This window comes from Culex quinquefasciatus, chromosome 1 (genome assembly GCF_015732765.1).
Source record: "Culex quinquefasciatus strain JHB chromosome 1, VPISU_Cqui_1.0_pri_paternal, whole genome shotgun sequence".
NCBI lineage: Eukaryota > Metazoa > Arthropoda > Insecta > Diptera > Culicidae > Culex > Culex quinquefasciatus.
In genome coordinates this window covers 93997435-94019599 of record NC_051861.1, presented here as the reverse complement: position 1 = coordinate 94019599, position 22165 = coordinate 93997435, and the positions used below count along the sequence as shown (strand labels likewise).

Genomic DNA, 22165 nt, shown 5'->3' with positions numbered 1-22165 from the left:
CTTGTTTCTTGTTTCTTGTTTCTTGTTTCTTGTTTCTTGTTTCTTGTTTCTTGTTTCTTGTTTCTTGTTTCTTGTTTCTTGTTTCTTGTTTCTTGTTTCTTGTTTCTTGTTTCTTGTTTCTTGTTTCTTGTTTCTTGTTTCTTGTTTCTTGTTTCTTGTTTCTTGTTTCTTGTTTCTTGTTTTGCTTGTTTTTTGCTTTTTTTGCTTTTTGCTTTTTTGCTTTTTGCTTTTTGCTTTTTTTTTGCTTTTTTGCTTTTTTGCTTTTTTGCTTTTTTGCTTTTTTGCTTTTTTGCTTTTTTGCTTTTTTGCTTTTTTGCTTTTTTGCTTTTTTGCTTTTTTGTTTTTTTGCTTTTTTGCTTTTTTGCTTTTTTGCTTTTTTGCTTTGCTTTTGCTTTTTGCTTTTGCTTTTTGCTTTTTGCTTTTTGCTTTTGCTTTTTTGCTTTTTTGCTTTTTTGCTTTTTTGCTTTTTTGCTTTTTTGCTTTTTTGCTTTTTTGCTTTTTTGCTTTTTTGCTTTTTTGCTTTTTTGCTTTTTTGCTTTTTTGCTTTTTTGCTTTTTTGCTTTTTTGCTTTTTTGCTTTTTTGCTTTTTTGCTTTTTTGCTTTTTTGCTTTTTTGCTTTTTTGCTCTTTTGCTTTTTTGCTTTTTTGCCACTCTGAACATAACCCAAAATTGACTATTTCGTACTCTTTGCATTTATTTTAAGACTTTTTCCTGCCCAATTGACTCATTCAATTCGGCAAAATTTCTCAATGACAGTCTTGCAAAACAATTACAGCCTATATCTCGATCAACCTAAAAACTGTTTTTTCACACCTAACAAACGTGAAAGAACCACGCCAATAGTCATGGCATTTGCAGAAATGCCAGATTAAAATAAGTTATGACTGCTGGCTGTCCACTCTAGCCCTCAATATGGTTTTCCTTGGACCTAACCACCACCGATCAGCTGGGCTGTGATAATGGCATTAGGAGTTACGCTTTTCCAACGGTTAAAAGAGGAATCAGAGGCTGTCAAATGACTTCATTAACAAATTTTGCGTAAAACATCGCTAGACCTAGCGAGGTTTGTGTCTTCGCAATGTAAATCTTACCTACCGGTGGGTGTCTTTGCTAAAAATCCGTTCAAATCGCTCAAACTGCTTCCCCCACTTGTCTGTGGTGAATCTCCACCTCAGTAATAGAATAATCAAGTTATAAACCGAGTGTTTGGTTGCTCGAGGAAACCCTCGGAAGGGAAATGACCAAACCGATAACCGCCTCTGGAGTTCACCGGGCGACGGTCGATACGAACAAAATTTATAACTGTTCATAACTGGACGGCCGATTACTGGCAGCCACCAGCTGGCCAATTTGGCTGGGGTTATGTTTCGCGCGAGAAACAACAACAACAGAAAAAAGCAGTTCCCCGCGCCGCCGCCTGGAATTATGTTTTAACATTTAAAATAGCGGCTTGAAGCCCGGCCGCGGCTTGCATAAATAAATACATGCGTTTCGGACAAATGTAAATTAAGACATAAATCAGCGACTTGTATAATTTCGTTATTAGTGATTATCAGTGGAGGGGGGGCTGCAAGCGGGGAAAGAGGGGACTTTAAGGGGAAGTTGCTTTTTAAGGTATAATTTGTGCAAGCTTTGAGGCTGCGAATCAGACGAGGCTCTTAAAGTTGTCTTATTTGATTGCAGCGAAAAATAGCATGTTGATTTGAGTCTAAACTAAATAATTTGACAGCTTTGAACTATTCTTAGTGAAGACACAACGAAATGGGTAATTCTAAATTCACTTACTTCAAATTTTAAAAGCATCGTCAGTTTTCAGCTTGAGAGGAATTGGTAATCAGTTTGCAAGCATTTTTCGTCGAGGGATAAGATTAGGAATGCGCAGTCAAACTGCCATGGCGACCTCCACGCTGGGTGATGTTTGCTATAAATCTTCATTTGGGGTCGTAATTAAGTCATCCGGATGGGGGATAATGCTGGGTTCTGGGGTGCGGAAGGGGGACCAACCTGTTGAAAATTGGATGAAAGATTGCCCCCAAATTGCCCCATAGGTTGGAGTTTGAAAGGGGGAAAGTGAAATTCCGTGGTTCGTGGTTAAGGTAGATGCATTAACTGATTGATTAGGACGTGAGTGCCTTTTTGAATGCAAAACTGATTTAAAAAATGTCAATTGTTTACTGCAAGGAGTCCGTGTAAAGTATCGTCACTTGGGGCAAATCAGAACACATAGGGTGAATTGGGACAGCTTTTTCAGCCAGGTTTATGCTCTCTATTTTGATCTTTAGAATGATTTAGGTTAGAAAAGATTCAGGTCATCAAAATAAGTACATCGATTTTCGTATTTAAAGCTTTTAAATGCATTAAAAGTGCTGTCCCCATTAAGACTGTAGTCCCGATTCACCCCAGATGACGAAGGTGCACATCAAAAATTAGTTTTGTGACCTCTTATTAGTCAAATTTAAGTGGTTAATTGCCTGTTGCTTTACCAAATGCATTTTATCATTTTTTCTTCACCGCCATCTCAGATTTCTAATTTTCAAATCACTTTTTTAGTAAATTTCTTGGCTCATATTTGTCATATTAGTCAAAACTTTGTGTCATTTGATATCCATATTGCAAATTATGAAATTTTGTTTATTTTCTCAGATATATGTGTATTTTTCACACAAAAAACTCTCTTTTAGTTAAAACCAACACAAAATGTAACGTCATCTGATGCCAAAACTACAAATTACAAAAAAAAAAAACCTTTAAGTACGGTAAATGTGAAATTTGAGCATATTCTACACAGTAAAACATTGTGTATATTTGGATGGTGTAATTTAGGAGGGTTTAATATAACCTTTCTTATATAGTATTTTACCTCAATTTAGACCAAAAGAGTGACATTATATCAGAAAAGTGGTAAAATAACACATCAGAGGTAAAATTATAATTTTTTTCTGACATAAAAGACATATATTTTCAAAAAATTGCGTAGTTCGAGCACATTTTGCACAATGTCTTAAATGTGAGAATGTTTCAGTACACACACTCCAAAACTCGTCAAATTTTCAAAACAAAACCGAGTGTCATAAATTTAAAAAAAAATATTGGCAACGGCCTATGTTTTTTTTAACAATTCAAGAAGGCATAAAATTATTGACAGAAATCACAAATTTTCAATTATTCAGAATAAACTGTTTAATGCTTATTTAAGTATTTAAAATCAAATGTATAATTCTTAAGTTGACCTCCGTGTACGCACGAGAGCAAGCAGCAGTTAAGTGCTCAGTGGTCCATCGGTTTTTAATTTTTTGTCGCCGTAATTGATTGTCAATACCCGCGAGTTTGCTTCTCCAGCATGCCAAAGGCCGGCCGTGGCCGTGGCAGTTCGAGTGCGGCCTCGAAAACCCCGCGAAGTTCGTCTACCGGCCGTGTGCAAAAAGGTAAACAAACCACGCCGTGTCGGCCGCCGGGGAGCGTGAGCGCAGATGGAATCGACAAAAAGTTACTACATCCCGGATATGTTCCGCGATCACCAGTGCGAACCCGTTCCGGTACTTTCGGTGCCACGACCAGTGGCACATCAACATCCGCCAACATCCCCATCAGGAACGAGTTCCAGATGCTGTGCGACGACGAAGAAAACAACAACAATAACACCGACGGTAGCAGCACTACCGACGACGACGACGACGACGATGGACGTGCACGCAAAAAAGTGTCGACGTCAAAAAAGAACAATTCTCCTACGGAACGAAGACCACCTCCAGTTTTTGTTTTGGACACGTTGGCGGACGATGTTGACGAGTTGCTGGAAGGCCTCGGATGTTGGAAGGCCTCAGATGTTGGAAGGCCTCGGTAAGTCGGCAGTGCAAGTGATCACACTGAATAAAAAGAATTTCGACCTAGTGTTTGAAGAATTGAAGCGTAGCAACTTCAACTTCTACACATTCAACCCCGAGAAGCCCCCTGTTAAGGTCGTCTTACAGGGTTACCAAAACCGTCCAGTTTCCGACTTGAAGAAGCACCTTTCGGACGCCGGAATAAAACCACGGGAGATAAAAGTGCTCTCACGCAAGACAACGGTAACAGGTACTCACACACTGTACCTGTTGTACTTCGACCGCGGCACCGTCAAGATCCAAGACCTGCGGCGGACTAAGACGTTGGACGGTTTTTGGGTTAACTGGCGGTTTTACACCAAGAACCCGACGGACGTAGCGCAATGCCACCGTTGCCAGAAATTTGGCCACGGCTCGCGGAACTGCAACCTCCGGCCCCGCTGCGTGATGTGCGGTGAGTCACACCTCTCGAAGGCGTGCGCACTGCCATGAAAGGCGGACTTGGGGGACAAGGCAGAGCAAACCAAGCCGCGCGTAAAGTGCGCGAACTGTGACGGCAACCAGCAACCGGCGGTCGTTCGCCAGCGTGGTCGCGGCCGGTAGCGGCAGTACGGTCCAGCAAGAAGTCACCGGGGAAGATCTCTATACCCTGCCGGAGTTCTTTGCTGTCGCGGGGGAGATGATGACGCGGTTTCGGAGCTGCCGGAACAAGGTGGAACAATTCCTGGCCCTTGGGGAACTGATGATCAAACACATCTACAAAGGATAAATCACCTGTGATCTAGATATAAGCTTTCTCTTCATCTATCCCCTTTCCTTTCCAATTTCTGTAAGTTTTTTTTTTTATTTTTTTCATACTCATACTTGCTAGTACCTTAGATGAAGAAAAAAATTGTTCCAAAATGGATTATGATGCAACACACAGCTGAAAGGAACTCCAAAACTCTGTTATGCACTTCAAAATAACTAATTGTATCTTGATTATTCACCAATAAAACCGAATTGAAATTAAAAAAATATTCTTAAGTTCTTATTCTCTCTTAAAATTTCAATTTTTGCAACCAGAGATCAGTAATAGCCGTACATGTTTAGAATTTTTTACTACAACCCGAGCAGGCGGAAATAACTTGGGAAGGTCAGTTTTTGATATTGTGAGAAGATCGAAATATGTTATTGGGATGATCGGATTAGTTGTTAAAATAACAAAAATCAATAACAAAGATTTGTTCGAAGAATAACTTAAACTGTTATTATGTTGTTATTGCAATAACAAACCAATAACACAGAAGGAATCATGAAGGAATAACAAGATTTGTTATTTTGTGCGGAGAGGTGGAGCAGCATAATAACAAAAAATGTTATTGAACTGGTATGTCTCCATAACAAAAAAAGTTATTGTTTTGGTTTATTTGTAATTTGCAAATAAACCTGCAGTTGCCATAACTCATCTGTACTAGTCAGGGCTGCAGAGTCGGGTACCTCCAAGCGACTTTGAATCCATACTTTGAAGACAACTCCGACTCTGGATGCAGGATATGACGTCAACGACGACTTCAGCGCTCCAAAAATACCCGACTTCACAGATTCCGACTCCAAGTAAAAGTTGCTGAAAATTAGATGAATCCGATGCAGTCTCCGAGGTCTCACTCCAGCTCGAACTTCAACGTCAGCTCCGACTTCCTGGCTCTGTGAAAATAATAACAGTTTTTGTTATTCACACTTCAAAAATTCTCAATAAATAAATCAATTCCGTTAGGGAATATAACAAAATTTAAAAAAAAGGACTCTCAAAGTTAACTTATCGGATTAATTTTAGCTTGAAACCCCTTTTCATGGTGAAATAAATGACCCCGATGAAATTCGTCAAAATTATTTCATAGTTCTAGCCAATTTTAATAAAATACCTTAGGGGGTATATCAAATAATTAAAAAAATCAACTTTCAAAATTTCAACTTTTCAGAATAATTTTAGCTTCAGGACCCCATTTCATGACCAAAATAATGATCCCGACGAAATTGGTCAAAATTATTCCATAGTTCTAGCCAATTTTAACAAAGTCCCTTAAGGGGTATATCAAATAATTAAAAAAATCAACTTTCAAAATTTCAACTTTTCAGAATAATTTTTGCTTTAGGACCCCATTTTATGACCAAAATAATGATCCCGACGAAATTGGTCAAAATTATTTCATAGTTCTAGCCAATTTTAACAAAGTCCCTTAAGGGGTATATCAAATAATTAAAAAAATCAACTTTCAAAACTTCAACTTTTTAGAATAATTTTAACTTAAGGACCCCATTTCATGGCCAAAATAATTACCCCGACGAAATTGGTCAAAATTATCCCAAAGATCTAAACATATTTAACAAAAGAAAAAATAATAACAGATTGTGTTATGGACACTTAGAAACTTTTCCATTTGTGCGATTTATGGTTATTTTTATTTCTAAGTCAGTATACCGAACGAATAACAAATTTTATTATTAGGAGAGTTTTTGAAATGTATAACATTTCCTCTTATTAGCGTGTTATTAAACATTTTCAATATAATATCACTTCAATACCAAATTTTGTTATTTTATCAGAAACTGTTATTATTTTTTCTTCTTGAAGTTGAACTTCAGGATAAAATAATAACACTTTTTGTTATTTTAACAGGATTTGTTATTGAAATATTATTAATTTTGTTATTACCGTCTGCCCGGGAATGACCTTTTAAATTTTTAATAGAATACATGATACTTTTCCCCAAAAATATTTGAAATTTGATTGTTTTTAACCTTCCCCTTGACATCTACCAGAGATTCACAAACAATTTCAGTATGACCTGAACAGCTTTTAATGTTATATTTGTTTTGAATTTTAAATTTATAAATTTAAATATTAGGCTATATAGTCCACATTCGATTTTCCGAGCCTCGGTTTTCCGAAATTCGATTTTTTGTATTTTTTTATTTTCAACATTAAATTTAAGTTCTAAGACGCATTTTTTGTCAAATTTTTAAAATTGATTGCGTATTAAATTCCACGATGATTTTTTGAAAAATCCAAAACCGCCATTTTGGCCACCATCTTGGATTTAAAAATTCTAAATCATTTTAGTGTCGTTTAGAGGTCATACTTAAACTCGAAAATTAAAAATAAGACAACTAAAAAACATTTTGTTGTGATTCGACTATCCGAAAATTCGATTACCTGAAAAGCAATTCTCTACGAAATCGGTCTTTTTTCTTCAATTTTAATTTTTGTATTTTTTAATCCGGCTGAAACTTTTTTGGTGCCTTCGGTATGCCCAAAGAAGCCATTTTGCATCATTAGTTTGTCCATATAATTTTCCATACAAATTCGGCAGCTGTCCATACAAAAATGATGTATGAAAATTCAAAAATCTGTATCTTTTGAAGGAATTTTTTGATCGATTTGGTGTCTTCGGCAAAGTTGTAGGTATGGATACGGACTACACTGGAAAAATAATACACGGTAAAAAAATTGGTGATTTTTTATTTAACTTTTATCACTAAAACTTGATTTACAAAAAAACACTATTTTTAATTTTTTTATTTTTGATATGTTTTAGAAGACATAAAATGCCAACTTTTCAGAAATTTCCAGGTTGTGCAAAAATCACTGACCGAGTTATGAATTTTAATCAATACTGATTTTCAAAAATCGAAATTTTGGTCGTAAAAATTTTCAACTTCATTTTCGATGTAAAATCAAATTTGCAATTAAAAGTACTTTACTAAAATTTTGATAAAGTGCACCGTTTTCAAGTTATAGCCATATTTAAGTGACTTTTTTGAAAATAGTCGCAGTTTTTCATTTTTTTAAATTAGTGCACATGTTTGCCCAGTTTTGAAAAAAATATTTTTGAAAAGCTGAGAAAATTCTCTATATTTTGCTTATTCGGACTATGTTGATACGACCTTTAGTTGCTGAGATATTGTAATGCAAAGGTTTAAAAACAGGAAAATTGATGTTTTCTAAGTTTCACCCAAACAACCCACCATTTTCTATCGTCAATTTCTCAGCAACTAATGGTCCGATTTTCAATGTTAATATATGAAACAATTGTGAAATTTTCCGATCTTTTCGAAAAAAATATTTTTGGAATTTTCAAATCAAGACAAACATTTTAAAGGGCGTAATATTGAATGTTTGGCCTTTGTGAAATGTTAGTCTTGATTTGAAAATTCCAAAAATATTTTTTCGAAGAGATCGGAAAATTTCACAAATGTTTCATATATTAACATTGAAAATCGGACCATTAGTTGCTGAGATATTGACGATAGAAAATGGTGGGTTGTTTGGGTGAAACTTAGAAAACATCAATTTTCCTGTTTTTAAACCTTTGCATTGCAATATCTCAGCAACTAAAGGTCGTATCAACAAAGTCCAAATAAGCAAAATATAGAGAATTTTCTCAGCTTTTCAAAAATATTTTTTTCAAAACTGGGCAAACATGTGCACTAATTTAAAAAAATGAAAAACTGCGACTATTTTCAAAAAGTCACTTAAATATGGCTATAACTTGAAAACGGTGCACTTTATCAAAATTTCAGTAAAGTACTTTTTGATTGCAAATTTGATTTTACATCGAAAATGAAGTTGAAAATTTTTACGACAAAATTTCGATTTTTGAAAAATCAGTATTGATTAAAATTCATAACTCGGTCAGTGATTTTTGCACAACCTGAAATTTCTGAAAAGTTGGCATTTTATGCCTTCTAAAACATATCAAAAAATAAAAAAATTAAAAATAGTGTTTTTGTAAATCAAGTTTTAGTGATAAAGTTAAATAAAAAATCACCAAATTTTTTTACCGTGTATTTTTTCCAGTGTAGTCCGTATCCATACCTACAACTTTGCCGAAGACACCAAATCGATCAAAATTCCTTCAAAAGATACAGATTTTGAATTTTCATACATCATTTTTGTATGGACAGCTGCCGAATTTGTATGGAAAATTATATGGACAAACTAATGATGCAAAATGGCTTCTTTGGGCATACCGAAGGCACCAAAAAAGTTTCAGTCGGATTAAAAAATACAAAAAAAATCGAATGACCGAAATCCTAGAGAACTGTTCTGAAGTGAAATTTGAGCTTTTGGATAATCGCGTCTGGACTGTATTTTAATATCATGGAATTATTTTTATCGGAAAGATCAGAAAATTTTACAAATGCTCACGGTGTGTGTTTTAAGAACAAACTAATGATAAAAAATCGGTATGTCTGATATTTGGCACCGTTAAAGAAGGGCCCTTTCCCGTTATTTTGCGGGGTACACCGAAATATTTCGTCGGGAGTCTAGAGCAACTTTTTTTTTTGAAAATTATTTTTAGATTTTATGGGATTTGGTGCCAATTATCAGACATACCGATTTTTTTTTATCTTCGAGGTCTCCAAAAAATACACCGTGTGCTTCGTTTTTTAACAATGAAAATCAGACGAACGGTTGTGGAGAAATCGTCTTTTAAAGAAATAGAAATAGGCTATTGGATGACACTTCAAAAAAAACTCTGTTTCATCAATTTTGATTCTTTGCAAGGCTGAGGCCTCAGCAACCAATTGTCGTCCAAATACGAAAATTAAAAATAATTTTCTGGGCAAAGCTGAATGCTAAATTAAAAAAAAATCAAGAATATTATTTTTTCCATAAATTAGGCTTAGAATGTTTAGTTCTTTTATAAAGTTCAAAAACAAACTTATAAAAGAATTAAACATTCTAAGCCTAATTTATGGAAAAAATACAAAATAATTTTGAAATGTCTTCTTTAATTAAAAAACAAAGTTTTGTGTAAAAAATGGCACGCACTTCTGTTTGGCTCAAAGATTGCAAGTAAAAAAAAGATTAATAGGACAGTAGTATTTATGATTCTCACTTTTTGTAATTATAAAGGAATATGAAAAAAATAGTTTAATTTTAGAGTGCTCAATTTTTCCTGAATTTTTCTTAATTTACCTTACAACTTTGTTTAAAATACCATATCAATCAGAATATTCCTACTCTATCAGGACACAGATTTTAGAATAAATATTTTATTTTGTATGGATCGCTGCAAAAATCAAATGGAAATTAGTATGGACGATTCAATAATAAATATGGCTGTTTTGGTCATAGGGAAGGTTCCCACAACGTATCAGGGAATCAAAAGTAGAAATGAAAACCATCTACTATTTTTGCAGAGAATTGCTTAAAATTCAAAAATAGTTATTTGTAACAAAATTATGTGAAAATAAGATGCCCATGATGTCGGGACCTATGGTGTAGGGGTATAAGTGATTGCCTCTCACCCTGTCAGCCTGGGTTCGAACCCAGACGGTCCCGGTGACATTTTTCTAGACGAGATTTGTCTGATCACGCCTTTCGTCGGACGGGGAAGTAAATGTTGGCCCCGGTCTAACCTAGAGGGTTAGGTCGTTAGCTCAATCCAGGTGTAGGAGTCATCTCCCTGGGTCCTGTCTCGGTGGAGTCGCTGGTAGGCAGTTGGACTCCCAATCCAAAGGTCGTCAGTTCGAATCCCGGGGTGGATGGAAGCTTAGGTGGCCTTCGGACACCTATCGAGAACGCCAAGGCTGTAGAGCGAATAGTTTGATTTTTTTAGATGCCCAAATAATTTTAAGAAAGGCTCAAGGCAAGGCTCAAAACCAAAATTTGATATCCAGAACACCCATGCTTCGTTCTTCATCCGGGGTGGTCTTGTTTGTAAATTAACTTCCATAAATGTAAAAACATAATTATTACAATCTTGCTCTTTTGTTTACTTTCTCTCACGCCTCCTCCTTCAATGCATGAGACGGGGAAGATCAACTTTTGCACAAGTGGTGAATCCCGCCAATCAAGTTGCGAAACCTGGGCCAAATGCCAGCGCCACATCTGAATGAAAGCCGGTCGACCACCAACCAAGAAGAGATTTCAGGACAACCAACGGGGAAAAAGCTGGTTGCTGTTATGGAACAATTTTATGGCTTATTGAAGCGCCCCCCCAAATCGGTTCAACCCTTTGGAACAGGTTCCGATGGGGCGAATCCGTGCAACGTTTGAGCTTTGCGCGCTGAAGAATACCGCGAAATGCACAATAACTTGGCAGGTATGATGATTCATGGCAGGTCGCGGTAACGCGCAACTTCTGGAAACAGGTACGAACGAAATTGTTTTGGCGATCTCAGATAAGAGGAAGTGTTTGTTTTAGAAATACTTTCCTAATACTTTTTCATAATTTCACTGCCGGCCAGCGGGGTCCATTTTTCTGTGATTAAGGTCTGCAATCCCAAGTCGTTGTAACTCAGACCTCTCTTTCCCGCGAACTCTGGAACCGGTTGCGACTGCCGTGTCGAATTAATATCTATATCGATATGCAGCTTAAATTTTGACATTAATAATTTCACGCGTGTCTCCCCACCCCCCCTGCACCCTTCCAAACTTGGCCGGGTAGGGTGGTCCTCCCATCATGTGCTCGCGGTGTCAAGAAACTGACGGCGAACGAATTGGAGCATTGTGTATCGAACTTCCCTCTCCCCTCACACACACCATGCAGTGTTTTTGTAACGATTTGAACATCGAGATCGCGCCGAGACTTGTTCCGACTTGATATCCCTTGGCGTAGTGGCCTCTATAATTAGATGGCGGCTCGGTGAACCACAACACACATCGCTATCTAGTGTTTCATCAGTTCATCGGCGAAAGTGTGAAATTCCGATCAAAATACTCTCTCCTAAAGTTGTTGTCAACGGGATCAGGATTTGGTGATCTTGTTCGGCCCTAAAACAAAACAAATTTTAATTAAAATTACTATCATTTCCGAAAATATCTACAATTTCGCAAATTTTAAATAATAATCATAAAAATACAGCAATCATCAAAGAAGACCAACAATAGCCCACCTCACCCTAGCGGCGTGGCTGTAAATGACGAACTTAAGGTACCTCGCAATTTGACGGGGTTTGACTGTCTGTGGAGGCGCGACCGAACCAAATCGTGTGAATTGTGTGAAATTTTCTGCCTTCTTTCCGTTTTGCGCTGCAATTGGTTGCATCTAGGCCCGGGTAGTGTTTCAGAATTTTACGTGACGTTTGCGCGGTCGTCAATCAACAGTATTAGTCAACGTGTAATGCCATTACATAGAAAATAGTAAGTCTTGATTGTTGATCATGATCGTGATGAATCACACAAACGATTTAGATTTAAGTTTTTCCTTTTAGCAAGACATCCTTAGTTTTCACAAAGCAAGAAATACAATCACTATTTAAAATAAAAACTAACTTAAACCACCTACGTGGTTGGTGCGTTCCTCACTATTCAATGTATTGAACTCGTTGGAACGGTCTTTTGATTACATAATCAATTATTTGTCGGATGATAGACCTGGTCATACACAGAAAAATATATGTGAATTTACTCGACACGGCAAAAATGAATCACATGTAAACTCAGTTGATGTAAACTTGAGATTCGACGTAAACGATTGAATCACACGTAAAATCATGTTTTGACGTAAAATTTGTTGCAAATTTACATCAAATTACAATTAAATTTAAATGTTTAATGACGTGCAAAAATATTAAATAAATTATGTAACATTTAGAAATATTTTTTTTGTGTGTAGTTTACATACATTTAAGCAGGGCTGCGGAGTCCGGTCATATTTCAAACGACTCCGACTCCGACTCTGGCTTTCTGAGTTTAGACGACTCCGGTTCCAGTTTTCAGCTCAAACCGACTCTGACTTCGACTCCAACTCCGGCCTACCAACTCTAGCCGACTCCGACTCCGACTCCAGCTTTCAACAAATAGTTGGCTCCGACATCTATTCCGACTCCACATATTTTTAAATATTTCAAAAGATAGTCAACTATTATTTTGAAATTATTTACAAATAGAACTATTTGAATACTCTCTTTGTGTCATGTTTTCTCAAGGAAAATAAGTTCGAATCACAAAACGTTTGCAATTAAATTTGGATTTATTTACTCAACCTCAAATTTACATTTAATGTATTAAATGCTAATAAATTTAGATATAAAATTGTTATTTTTTGAATGAATCATTAAAAGAAACCACTGTACAGTGACTATCAAAGTTGTTTTTTTTCTGATATTTTTAGCTAGTTTCTATTATTTTAAACGCAACACTTTGTGTTTGTTTGTACTTAATTATAAAAACGTTACTTAATCCACCCTTAGGTGGTTGGCGCCTTCCTCACATTTAAAGAGTGTTATCCAAAATGAAAAAAAGTGCGTAAATAACACTTAAGTGCTTATAACTTTTGATAGGGTTGTCAGATCTCCAATGTTTTGGACGCGTTAGAAAGGTCTTTTGAATACCCATCCTACGATAGGTCGCATGAGAGATCCGGACAGCATTTTCATCAAAATATCTGAGATCCGGCCTCGAAAAAGTGCGTAAATAACACTTAAGTGCTTATAACTTTTGATAGGGTTGTCAGATTTTCAATGTTTTGGACGCATTGGAAAGCTCTTTTGAATACCTATCCAACGATAGGTCGCATGAGAGATCCGGACAGCATATTTATCAACATATCTTAGATCCGGCCTCCAAAAAGCGTATAAATAACACTTAAGTGCTTATAACTTTTGATAGAATAGTCAGATCTTCAATGTCTTGGACGCGTTGGAAAGGTCTTTTAAATACCTTTCTGAAAATGTATAGCATGACGGGTTTTCTTATAAAAACCACCCTTTTTACAATCTTCCGAACTTTTGCTAAAATCGTTTTTTTAGCATAACTTTTGAAGTACTTAACTAAACTGCATAATTTTTAATAGCAACTTATGGGACCTCAAGACGGATCGAATGACGCCAAAACGGACAAAATCGGTTCAGCCAATGTCGAGATAATTTTTTGATCAACATCCCACCACACACACAGACATTTGCTCAGAATTTGATTCTGAGTCGATAGGTATACATGAAGGTGGGTCTAGGAGGTCTAATTGAGAAGTTCATTTTTTGAGTGATTTTATAGCCTTTCCTCAGTAACGTGAGGAAGGCAAAAATGCGCATGTTGAGTTCCAAGTAAAAAATTGTTCATTGTTTGTTGAAAGAGTTATACTGCCAATTTCCAAAAACAGTGATTATTATTTTTAATCTTTTTATGTTCCGCGTGACTTTTTACCTGACAAATTATTTGCTTAAAACCTCCAAGATATTCGCTATTGAGGTAAAAGATAACTGAGCAATTCTTTGAGATTTCGATCATTCGTTTTTTTCTATATTTTTTAATCCGGCTGAAACTTTTTTGGTGCATTCGGTATACCCAAAGAAGCCATTTTGCATCATTAGTTTGTTCATATAATTTTCCATACAAAATTGGCAGCTGTCCATACAAAAATGATTTATGAAAATTCAAAAATCTGTATCTTTTGAAGGAATTTTTTATCGATTTGGTGACTTCGGAAAAAGTTGTAGGTATGGATATGGACTACACTGAAAAAAATGATACACGGTAAAACAATTTTTGGTGATTTTTTATTTCACTTTTTGTCACTAAAACTTGATTTGCAAAAAATACAATTTTCAATTTCTAATTGAATACTCAAAATACTTTTTCTTAATTATCGATTTTTTTATTTGTTTTATAGGACTCCAAAAGACATGATTGGTGCAAAACCTGGTTCCAAAGACAAGTTTTTTTTTAAATTGGATTTTTGAAAAATTACGAAAATGCGGTTTAAAAAAATTAAAAACATATTTTCAAAGGCCAAATCAAATTTCAATCGAAAGGTACTTTTCCGAAATTCGATAAAGTGCACCGTTTTGCCTTCCTAACTGAGGTAAGGCTATAATCCTGCTCGAAAAATGAACTTTTGAAAAACAGCTCGTAGACCTATATTCATGTATACCTAACGGCTCAGAATCGAAAACTGAACAAATGTCTGTGTGTGTGTGTGTATGTGTGTGTGTATGTATGTATGTTTCAAAATTTCTTGCCAAGTTTTCTCAGCACTGGCTGGACCGATTTTGATCAAACCGGTTGCATTCGACTTGGTTTAGGGTCCCATACATCTCTATTGAATTGTTTGAAGTTTCGATAAGTAGTTCAAAAGTTATAAATAAAAATGTGTTTTCACATATATCCGGATCTCACTTATACGCATGAAAACTATGTCATCCAACTCATCTATGGTTAGGTAATCGAAAGACCTTTCCAATGTGTCCAAAACATTGAAGATCTGGCAACTCTGTTTAGAGATATGGCCACTTAAGTAATATTTATGTACTTTTTGGAAGCCGGATCTCACTTAAATGTATGTAAACTATGTCCGGATCCACCATCCGACCCATCGTTGGTTAGTTTATCGAAAAACCTTTCCAACGAGTACCATTCTTTAGTAAGAAAGGAAAAACATATTTTGGGAACCAGATTTTGTACCATCATGCTCATGCACTATGGCTCAAAAGTTGTTTTTTATTGAGCCCCATAAAACATTTAAAAAAACCAAAATCAATAAAAAAAACGAGAGAAAAAAATCAAACTTAGAGCAAAAATAAAGTAAAATAAAGAAATGGTATTTTTTAAGTTTAACACTTCTGCTGAATAGTTTTAATTATAATCTTCAGCTCAACTCAATAATGAATTGTGTACAAACCACGAGGCCTTCAATTTGAAATCTGATAGTGTCTGATAGTTTCATGATTATCTTGATGAAAATGATTTTGAATTGAAAAACGGACGGCATTTTTTTCTGAGGAAATTTGTTTACTCGAAACAGGAAATTATTGAAACATTTTTTTTACATATTTAAAGAATTTCCAGTGGAACAAATTTCTCAGTCATATTGATTGGTCCTTTAATCAATTTTATTCATACACTTTTGAACAAAAAAAAGCCTTTGATAGTCACCCTAAATTTCAAAAAAAAAATTTCCAACGCATTTGTTCAAAACTTTGTTTTGCCTTCCCTAGTACATGTTTCAAAAAAACAGAAATCTTGAAAATAGATTTCCAGTGCCTGATACAGTCCTATACACTTTTTGATTGGTGTTTTTATATAAAACTGAAAAAAAAAATATTTAAATTTTCTAAAAAATATATCTAGATTAAATTTTCAAAAAGTAATATCTGCATAGAAAATTCACAGCAAACAGGTTGCTTCGAAAATTTCGATATCTTAATACATCTGAATTAAAAATTTATAATGGAAAACATGTGCTCATTTAAACTTCACTATTATAGTTAAAGGCTCACAGTTTTATCAATCCCTCAATATCCTGTGACCCAAAACTGCGAGAATTAGAAGTGTCACAAACGCAGCCCTTATCATTTGGCTGTCACTCATCGTCAGCTCCATTGTTTCGCCGGGTCTTGTTGACGTTTCAGCGAAGATCTCTTCCCTCCATCGAGACACGTTCGTCAGCAGCAAACAAGTAAGTTTCATCTCTAATATTTATGCAATTTCTTCAACTAATTAGACAAAATGCTCTCATTTCAGCCGCAACAGGACGCCAGCACCACCATGCAGATCTTCGTGTTCATCCAGACGTGGAAAATCTACCCGATCGGGCTGAAGGTGGACGCGCGCGAAACGATCGGCGAGGTCAAGGCCATGATCCAGAAGCTGGAGGCGATCCCGACCAGCACGCACTGGATGTTCTACCGGAACCAGCGCCTCGAGGATGGGCGCACCCTGGCCGGGTACGGGATCGGCGAAAACAGTGACCTCTACCTGTGCCCGGTGTACTTCACGTGATCAGGGGGTGGGGGCACGTGGTGTTCTGAATGTATTTAAGTTTGTATTTGTGCGTGCCCCCGAGGAGGCGTGTGTCCGTACACGTTCGGGGTGCGTTCCCTTATTTGTACATGTGTAAATGGTAGAATGTCCGGTAGTTGCAAGTGCATCTAAAGCTTGCTTGTTAAAAGGCAAATGTTAACCAACGAATTATTAATAAACTGACGAAATCCGCTGTAAGAAGTAAATCCATTTGAGTTTCAATAATAATGACCACTTACATTAAAAACAACCTAATCTGAAAGGGTTATTTCAAGATAAAAATTGTAGTTTTGTTGTTTATTTAAACTGTAAAACTGTCATGATATCATTAGATTAGATGGGGTAAAAACAAGTTTACAAATCAAAAAATAACTGATCAAAAAGTAAAAAGAAAACAGCATAGTATACGTGCCTACCCGTCGTTGCAACTACGTAATTTACCAGTATCTTCTAGAATTTCTAGATTGAGACTTTAAGAAAAAAAAAAACATTCACGATTTCAACGATTATAACCTTAGAGCTGATTTCCAAAAATACATTTTACATTTCAATTTTGAAAAACGTACCATGAAATTTGAACACTTTGTTCGAGGTTCCCATTTTCATGAACGCTTGTTCACGATTTTGGGAACTCTTTATTCTCCGTGCATGGTTTATGGATCTCCCCTAACGTGATCGCAGCACCTAAGAGGTCCTAATAAAAATACAGACTTTTTGTCAAAATTATACAGACACCGCCTTTCAGGAAAATGGCATCCCTCTACAAGGCTTTTTTCGTGGCGATCAGACGGGACCATTTGAGGTTATGTAAATTCAGACCATTTTTTAAATTGCTCGTAATTTTAGATAGGTAAGTCAGATCTTGAAAATTCTTAATCCACAAGAAAGGTCTTCTCATATGATTTCTAAAAATATATAACATGTGAGGGTTTCATGAAAAAAACACCCTTTTTACCATAATTTTAATTTAATATGAAACAGTTTTTTTTAACATAACTTTTTAAATACATGATAAAACTGCATGAATTTAAATAGCAACTTAGGGGACGTCAAGACGGATCGATTAAAACCATTCCGGCCAAAATCGGTTGAGCCTGTGACAAGATATTCCAGTGACATTGATTTGGTACACATGTCTACATACAGCCAAACACACAGACATTTGGCTAGAGTTTGAAATATTATAAAAGGGTGGTTTTTGTAAGAATTGCGTCATGCTATACATTGTTAGAAAGGTATTTGAAAGACCTTTCCAACGATTGAAGATCTGACAACCCCATCAAAAGTTATGAGCACTTCAGTGTTATTTATACAATTTTTTGAGGCCGGATCTCAGATATTTTGATGAAAAAGTTGTCCGGATCTATCATGCGACACATCGTTGGATAGGTGATCAAAAGACCTTTCCAACAAGCCCAAAAGATTGAAGATCTGACAGCCCTATCAATAGTTATAATTACTTTAGTATTTTTTTTAATAAGCTTTTTTTGAGGCCGGATCTCAGATATTTTGATAAAAATATGCGAGGAAGGCACCAACCACCTAAAGGAGGATTAAGTAACGTTTTTTATATTTTTTTCGATTATTCATTGAAAGAAAGGTATTAAAACCATTAAAAAATATGTTTAAGACCACAGGTAGGGATTAATTGATATTTTGCAATTTTGAAACTGTAGCTTAACCGTAAGGATCATGGTTGTTAACAATAATGATAATGGCATTTTCACAAAATACCGTATTTTTTCAAAAACATTCAATTTTAAAAACTTTCAATATGGGTTTCAAACGTAGCGAAATTATGTATGAGCAACTCTCTACGGAATCGGCCGATTTCGACCGTTTTTATTTTTTGTATTTTTTATTTGACTCAAACTTTGTGGGAGCCTTCCCTATGACCAAATAAGCTATTTTGCGTCATTGGTTCACCCATACAAGTCTCCATACAATTTTGGCTGCTGTCCATACAAAAATGGTATGTAAATATTCAAACAGCTGTAACTTTTGAGTGAATTTTCTGATCAATTTGGTGTCTTCGGCAAAGTTGTAGATATTATTGAGGACTTTTGAGAAAAAAATAGGTACACGGAAAAAAACATTTGCAGATTTTTTTATCAACATTTCTTTTACTAAAACTCAGTTTCCCAAAATACGTATTTTTTGATTTTTGAGATTTTTTGATATGTTTAAGGGGACAAAAATAGTGATTTTTGGAAAAAATCGAAGTTTTATGCAAAAACAAGTTTGACATTACTTTTTAATGCAAAATTGAATTTGCAATCGAAAAGTACTTTGTAGATTTTTCGATAAAGGGCTCCGTTTTCAAGATATAGCCACCGAATGTTTGATTTTAGCGAAATATTTGCAGTTTTTCAATTTTTAAAATAGTGACCATGAGTGACCATTTCTAACATTTTTTTTTTTTTGAGAAGTTCAGAAAATTTGCTATAAAATTGTCTAAGAGACATTGAAGATTGGACCTTGGGTTGCTGAGAAAGAGCAGCTTTAAGAAAAAGAAACACGAAAATTGAAGTTTTCTAAGTCTCACCAAAACAACCCACCTTTTTCTAATTATCTCAGCAATTAATGGTTCGAATTTTTTTCATTCGTGAAATTTTTCGATCTTTTCGAAAAAAAATATTTTGAAAATTTTTAAATCAAGACTAACATTTTAAAAGGGCCAAATATTGAATATTATGCCCATTTTAAATGCTAGTCTTGATTTAAAAAATATTCAAAATATTTTTTTTTGAAAAGATCGGAAAAATTTCACGAATGTTTCATGTATTAACATTGAAAATCGGACCATTAACTGCTGAGATATCGTCATTAGAAAATGGTGGGCTGATTGGGTGAGACTTAGAAAACTTCAATTTTCGTGTTTCTTTTTCTTTAAGCCGCTGTATCTCAGCAACCCGTCGTCCAATCTTCAATGTCTCTTAGACAATTTTATAGCAAATTTTCTGAACTTTTCAAAAAAAATATTTTAAGAAATGGTCACTCATGGTCACTATTTTTAAAAATTGAAAAACTGCAAATATTTCGCTAAAATCAAACTTTCGGTGGCTATATCTTGAAAACAGAGCCTTATCAAAAATCTGTACAGTACTCCGATTGTAAATTCAATTTTGCATTAAATAATGTCAAACTTGTTTTTGCATAAAACTTCGATTTTTTCCAAAAATCACTATTTTTTCAAAAATTCATAACTTGGCGGCAGATTTTTTGACCATGTTTCTCAATGGCTCAAAAGTTGCGGATTTTTGTCTTCTAAAACATATCAAAAAATCTCGAAAATAAAAAAATACGTATTTTGAGAAATTGAGTGTTAGTGAAAAAAAAGTTGATAAAAAAAATCTGCAAATGTTTTTTTCCGTGTAACTATTTTTTTCTCAATAGTCCTCAACAATACCTACAACTTTGCCGAAGACACCAAATTGATCAGAAAATTCACTCAAAAGTTACAGCTGTTTGAATATTTACATACCATTTTTGTATGGACAGCAGCCAAAATTGTATGGAGACTTGTATGGGTGAACCAATGACACAAAATAGCTTATTTGGTCGTAGGGAAGGCCCCCACAAAGTTTGAGCCAAATAAAAAAATACAAATTAAATCCATTTCCGGTTTTGGTAGAGAATTGCTCGTATGCTTTTCACTTCATTAGACTCTTTTATTTTTGAAAACAATTATGGATATCAAACAAAACAAAATTTTGTATACTTTTTAATTTCATTAGATTTTTTTTTATAAAAACTAAAATACATATCCCCCACTTGACTTTGGTCAGAGTCCAGGGACATAAACTTCAAAAAATATTTGCAACGGCCTTAGTGAAAAAAATAAAGTGAAAATGCATTCAAAATTCCGCTTCCTTTTCGAATTTTGAAAATTACAGCAGTATTTTGTGAAAATTTGATGAAGAGAAAAAGCATACAAAATGTTGCTTCGTTTGATACCCAGATTGCAAATTATGAAAATTAGAAAAAAACGGTATTTCATTAACATGTTGGAGTATTTATAATTTGAAACTTCCTGAAAATATTTGTTAAAAGCTTATTCTAAATAAAAAAAAGTGTACAAATTATAATTCACAAAAGACCTAGAACAAAATGTTTTTTGGACCACCGATAAAAAAAAAACAAAAAAAAATCAAGAAACTAATATTTTTATGATTTTATTAATATTATTTTTATTTTTACAGAAGCATAACTATAAAAATGCATAAAATATTTATTCATAGCTTTTGCTTCATTACTGATGCTAGTAATTTGAAATTGTTCCCGTTCTCATGGTTAAGATTTTCATTAAATCACGTTTTCAACGAGACGACATGACCCAAACAATTTAAAAGGATTTTTTGTTTGATCATTAGGGTGATCTACCTCGTAATAGGGTGATGGTAAACGATGAAAACTTATTTTTACAAGTTTAAAGATTAAGAAAAAAATATTAGCTTTATGTTGCGATAGGTTCAGGCATGCAGGCTAAGACGCAGGCATCTCAAATTGATCAGGGTTTGAAACCAGCACCCGCAAAATTGTTTTGCATGCAGAACAATTTAAAATTTAGTAGATATAATATTAAATAACTTTTCTCATAATGGTGAATTATGCGGTGAATTCTGCCGGTAGGCTAAAATTAACATTTTTCATTAATTGAGCAGATTTAAAATTAATGTAAAAAAAAACTTTTCGGGGGGTAAAAATTAATACATTAAGTCTAAAATATGGAAATAATGCTGGACATATTGCTAAATCTCTTAAGCATATGCGAAATTACAAGTGTCAATAAACGTTCATCTTGACAGATGTCGCATTGCTCGAAATCCTGCTAATATCTTGGCGTCTGCTCGACTTATGCAAATTTATTGACTTTATTTAACACAACAATGAATAGTTTTTTCAGCACTACAGTTTCCCTCCTAAAGATTCAATTTCACCGCCCAGTCACAAATCATAACCGCCGAGATCCCCCACAACCGGGGCGTTTGCCTGACACAGATTCCACTCTAATTTGCCAGAAGCCATAAATTCCAGCTTCTTTTTTTTTGTAGCTGCTCATTCACCACCATGTAATAATTTCATTTAAAGTCGGACCGCCCGGGCTCGACTAATTTAGTAGTGGCATGGCATGGTTTTTTGTTTTTATTTTTGGTTAACGAGAAAATATTGCAAAGATTCGCGCTCCTAATCTGTGGCAGTAAATCTCGCGCAGGGGGCTCAAGACATAGGTTTGGTGGTTATGGACGACCCCCGTAGACTAGCCAAATAGAGCTTTTTGAATATTTTAATGGAACAGATCGGTTCCAGTTGATAGAGACGTATCTCTCGAGGAAGATCGAGTTTTTAAGTGTATTATTTTGCGGAGTATTTATCGTAAAGATCACAACCATTTATTAAGGGGGAGGTTTTTTGGCCTTTTTTAGACTACCCATAAAGACATAGTCATAGTTAATTAGCTAGCCTAGTCAAATATCAGCTCCGTCCTGCGCAAACGATTGAGTGATAAAGATTACAATCTGGCATACCTTGTGTGTGTGGGTCTCTGATGGGGGGTCAGTTTCGTTATTAATTGGTGACCACGATGGGGATTGTTTTAAGTGGTGCC

At 35.0% G+C, this 22165-nt stretch overlaps 1 protein-coding gene across 1 annotated transcript; it reads left to right on the top strand.

Annotated features, from left to right (window-relative positions):
• Nucleotides 1-10899: 10899 nt before the first annotated feature.
• Nucleotides 10900-16758, top strand: LOC119770699 (ubiquitin-like). Its single transcript, XM_038266041.1, has 3 exons — nucleotides 10900-10918; nucleotides 16101-16213; nucleotides 16279-16758. The coding sequence occupies exons 1-3, from the start codon at nucleotides 10900-10902 to the stop codon at nucleotides 16534-16536; spliced, it is 390 nt and encodes a 129-aa protein (XP_038121969.1). The 3' UTR covers nucleotides 16537-16758.
• The last annotated feature ends 5407 nt before the right edge of the window (nucleotides 16759-22165 follow it).

Bases quoted from the DNA above. Each gene is read 5' to 3' on its own strand.
- LOC119770699 (XM_038266041.1), top strand. The intron at 16,214-16,278 runs GTAAGTTTCATC...CTCTCATTTCAG, and splicing joins CGTTCGTCAGCAGCAAACAA to CCGCAACAGGACGCCAGCAC.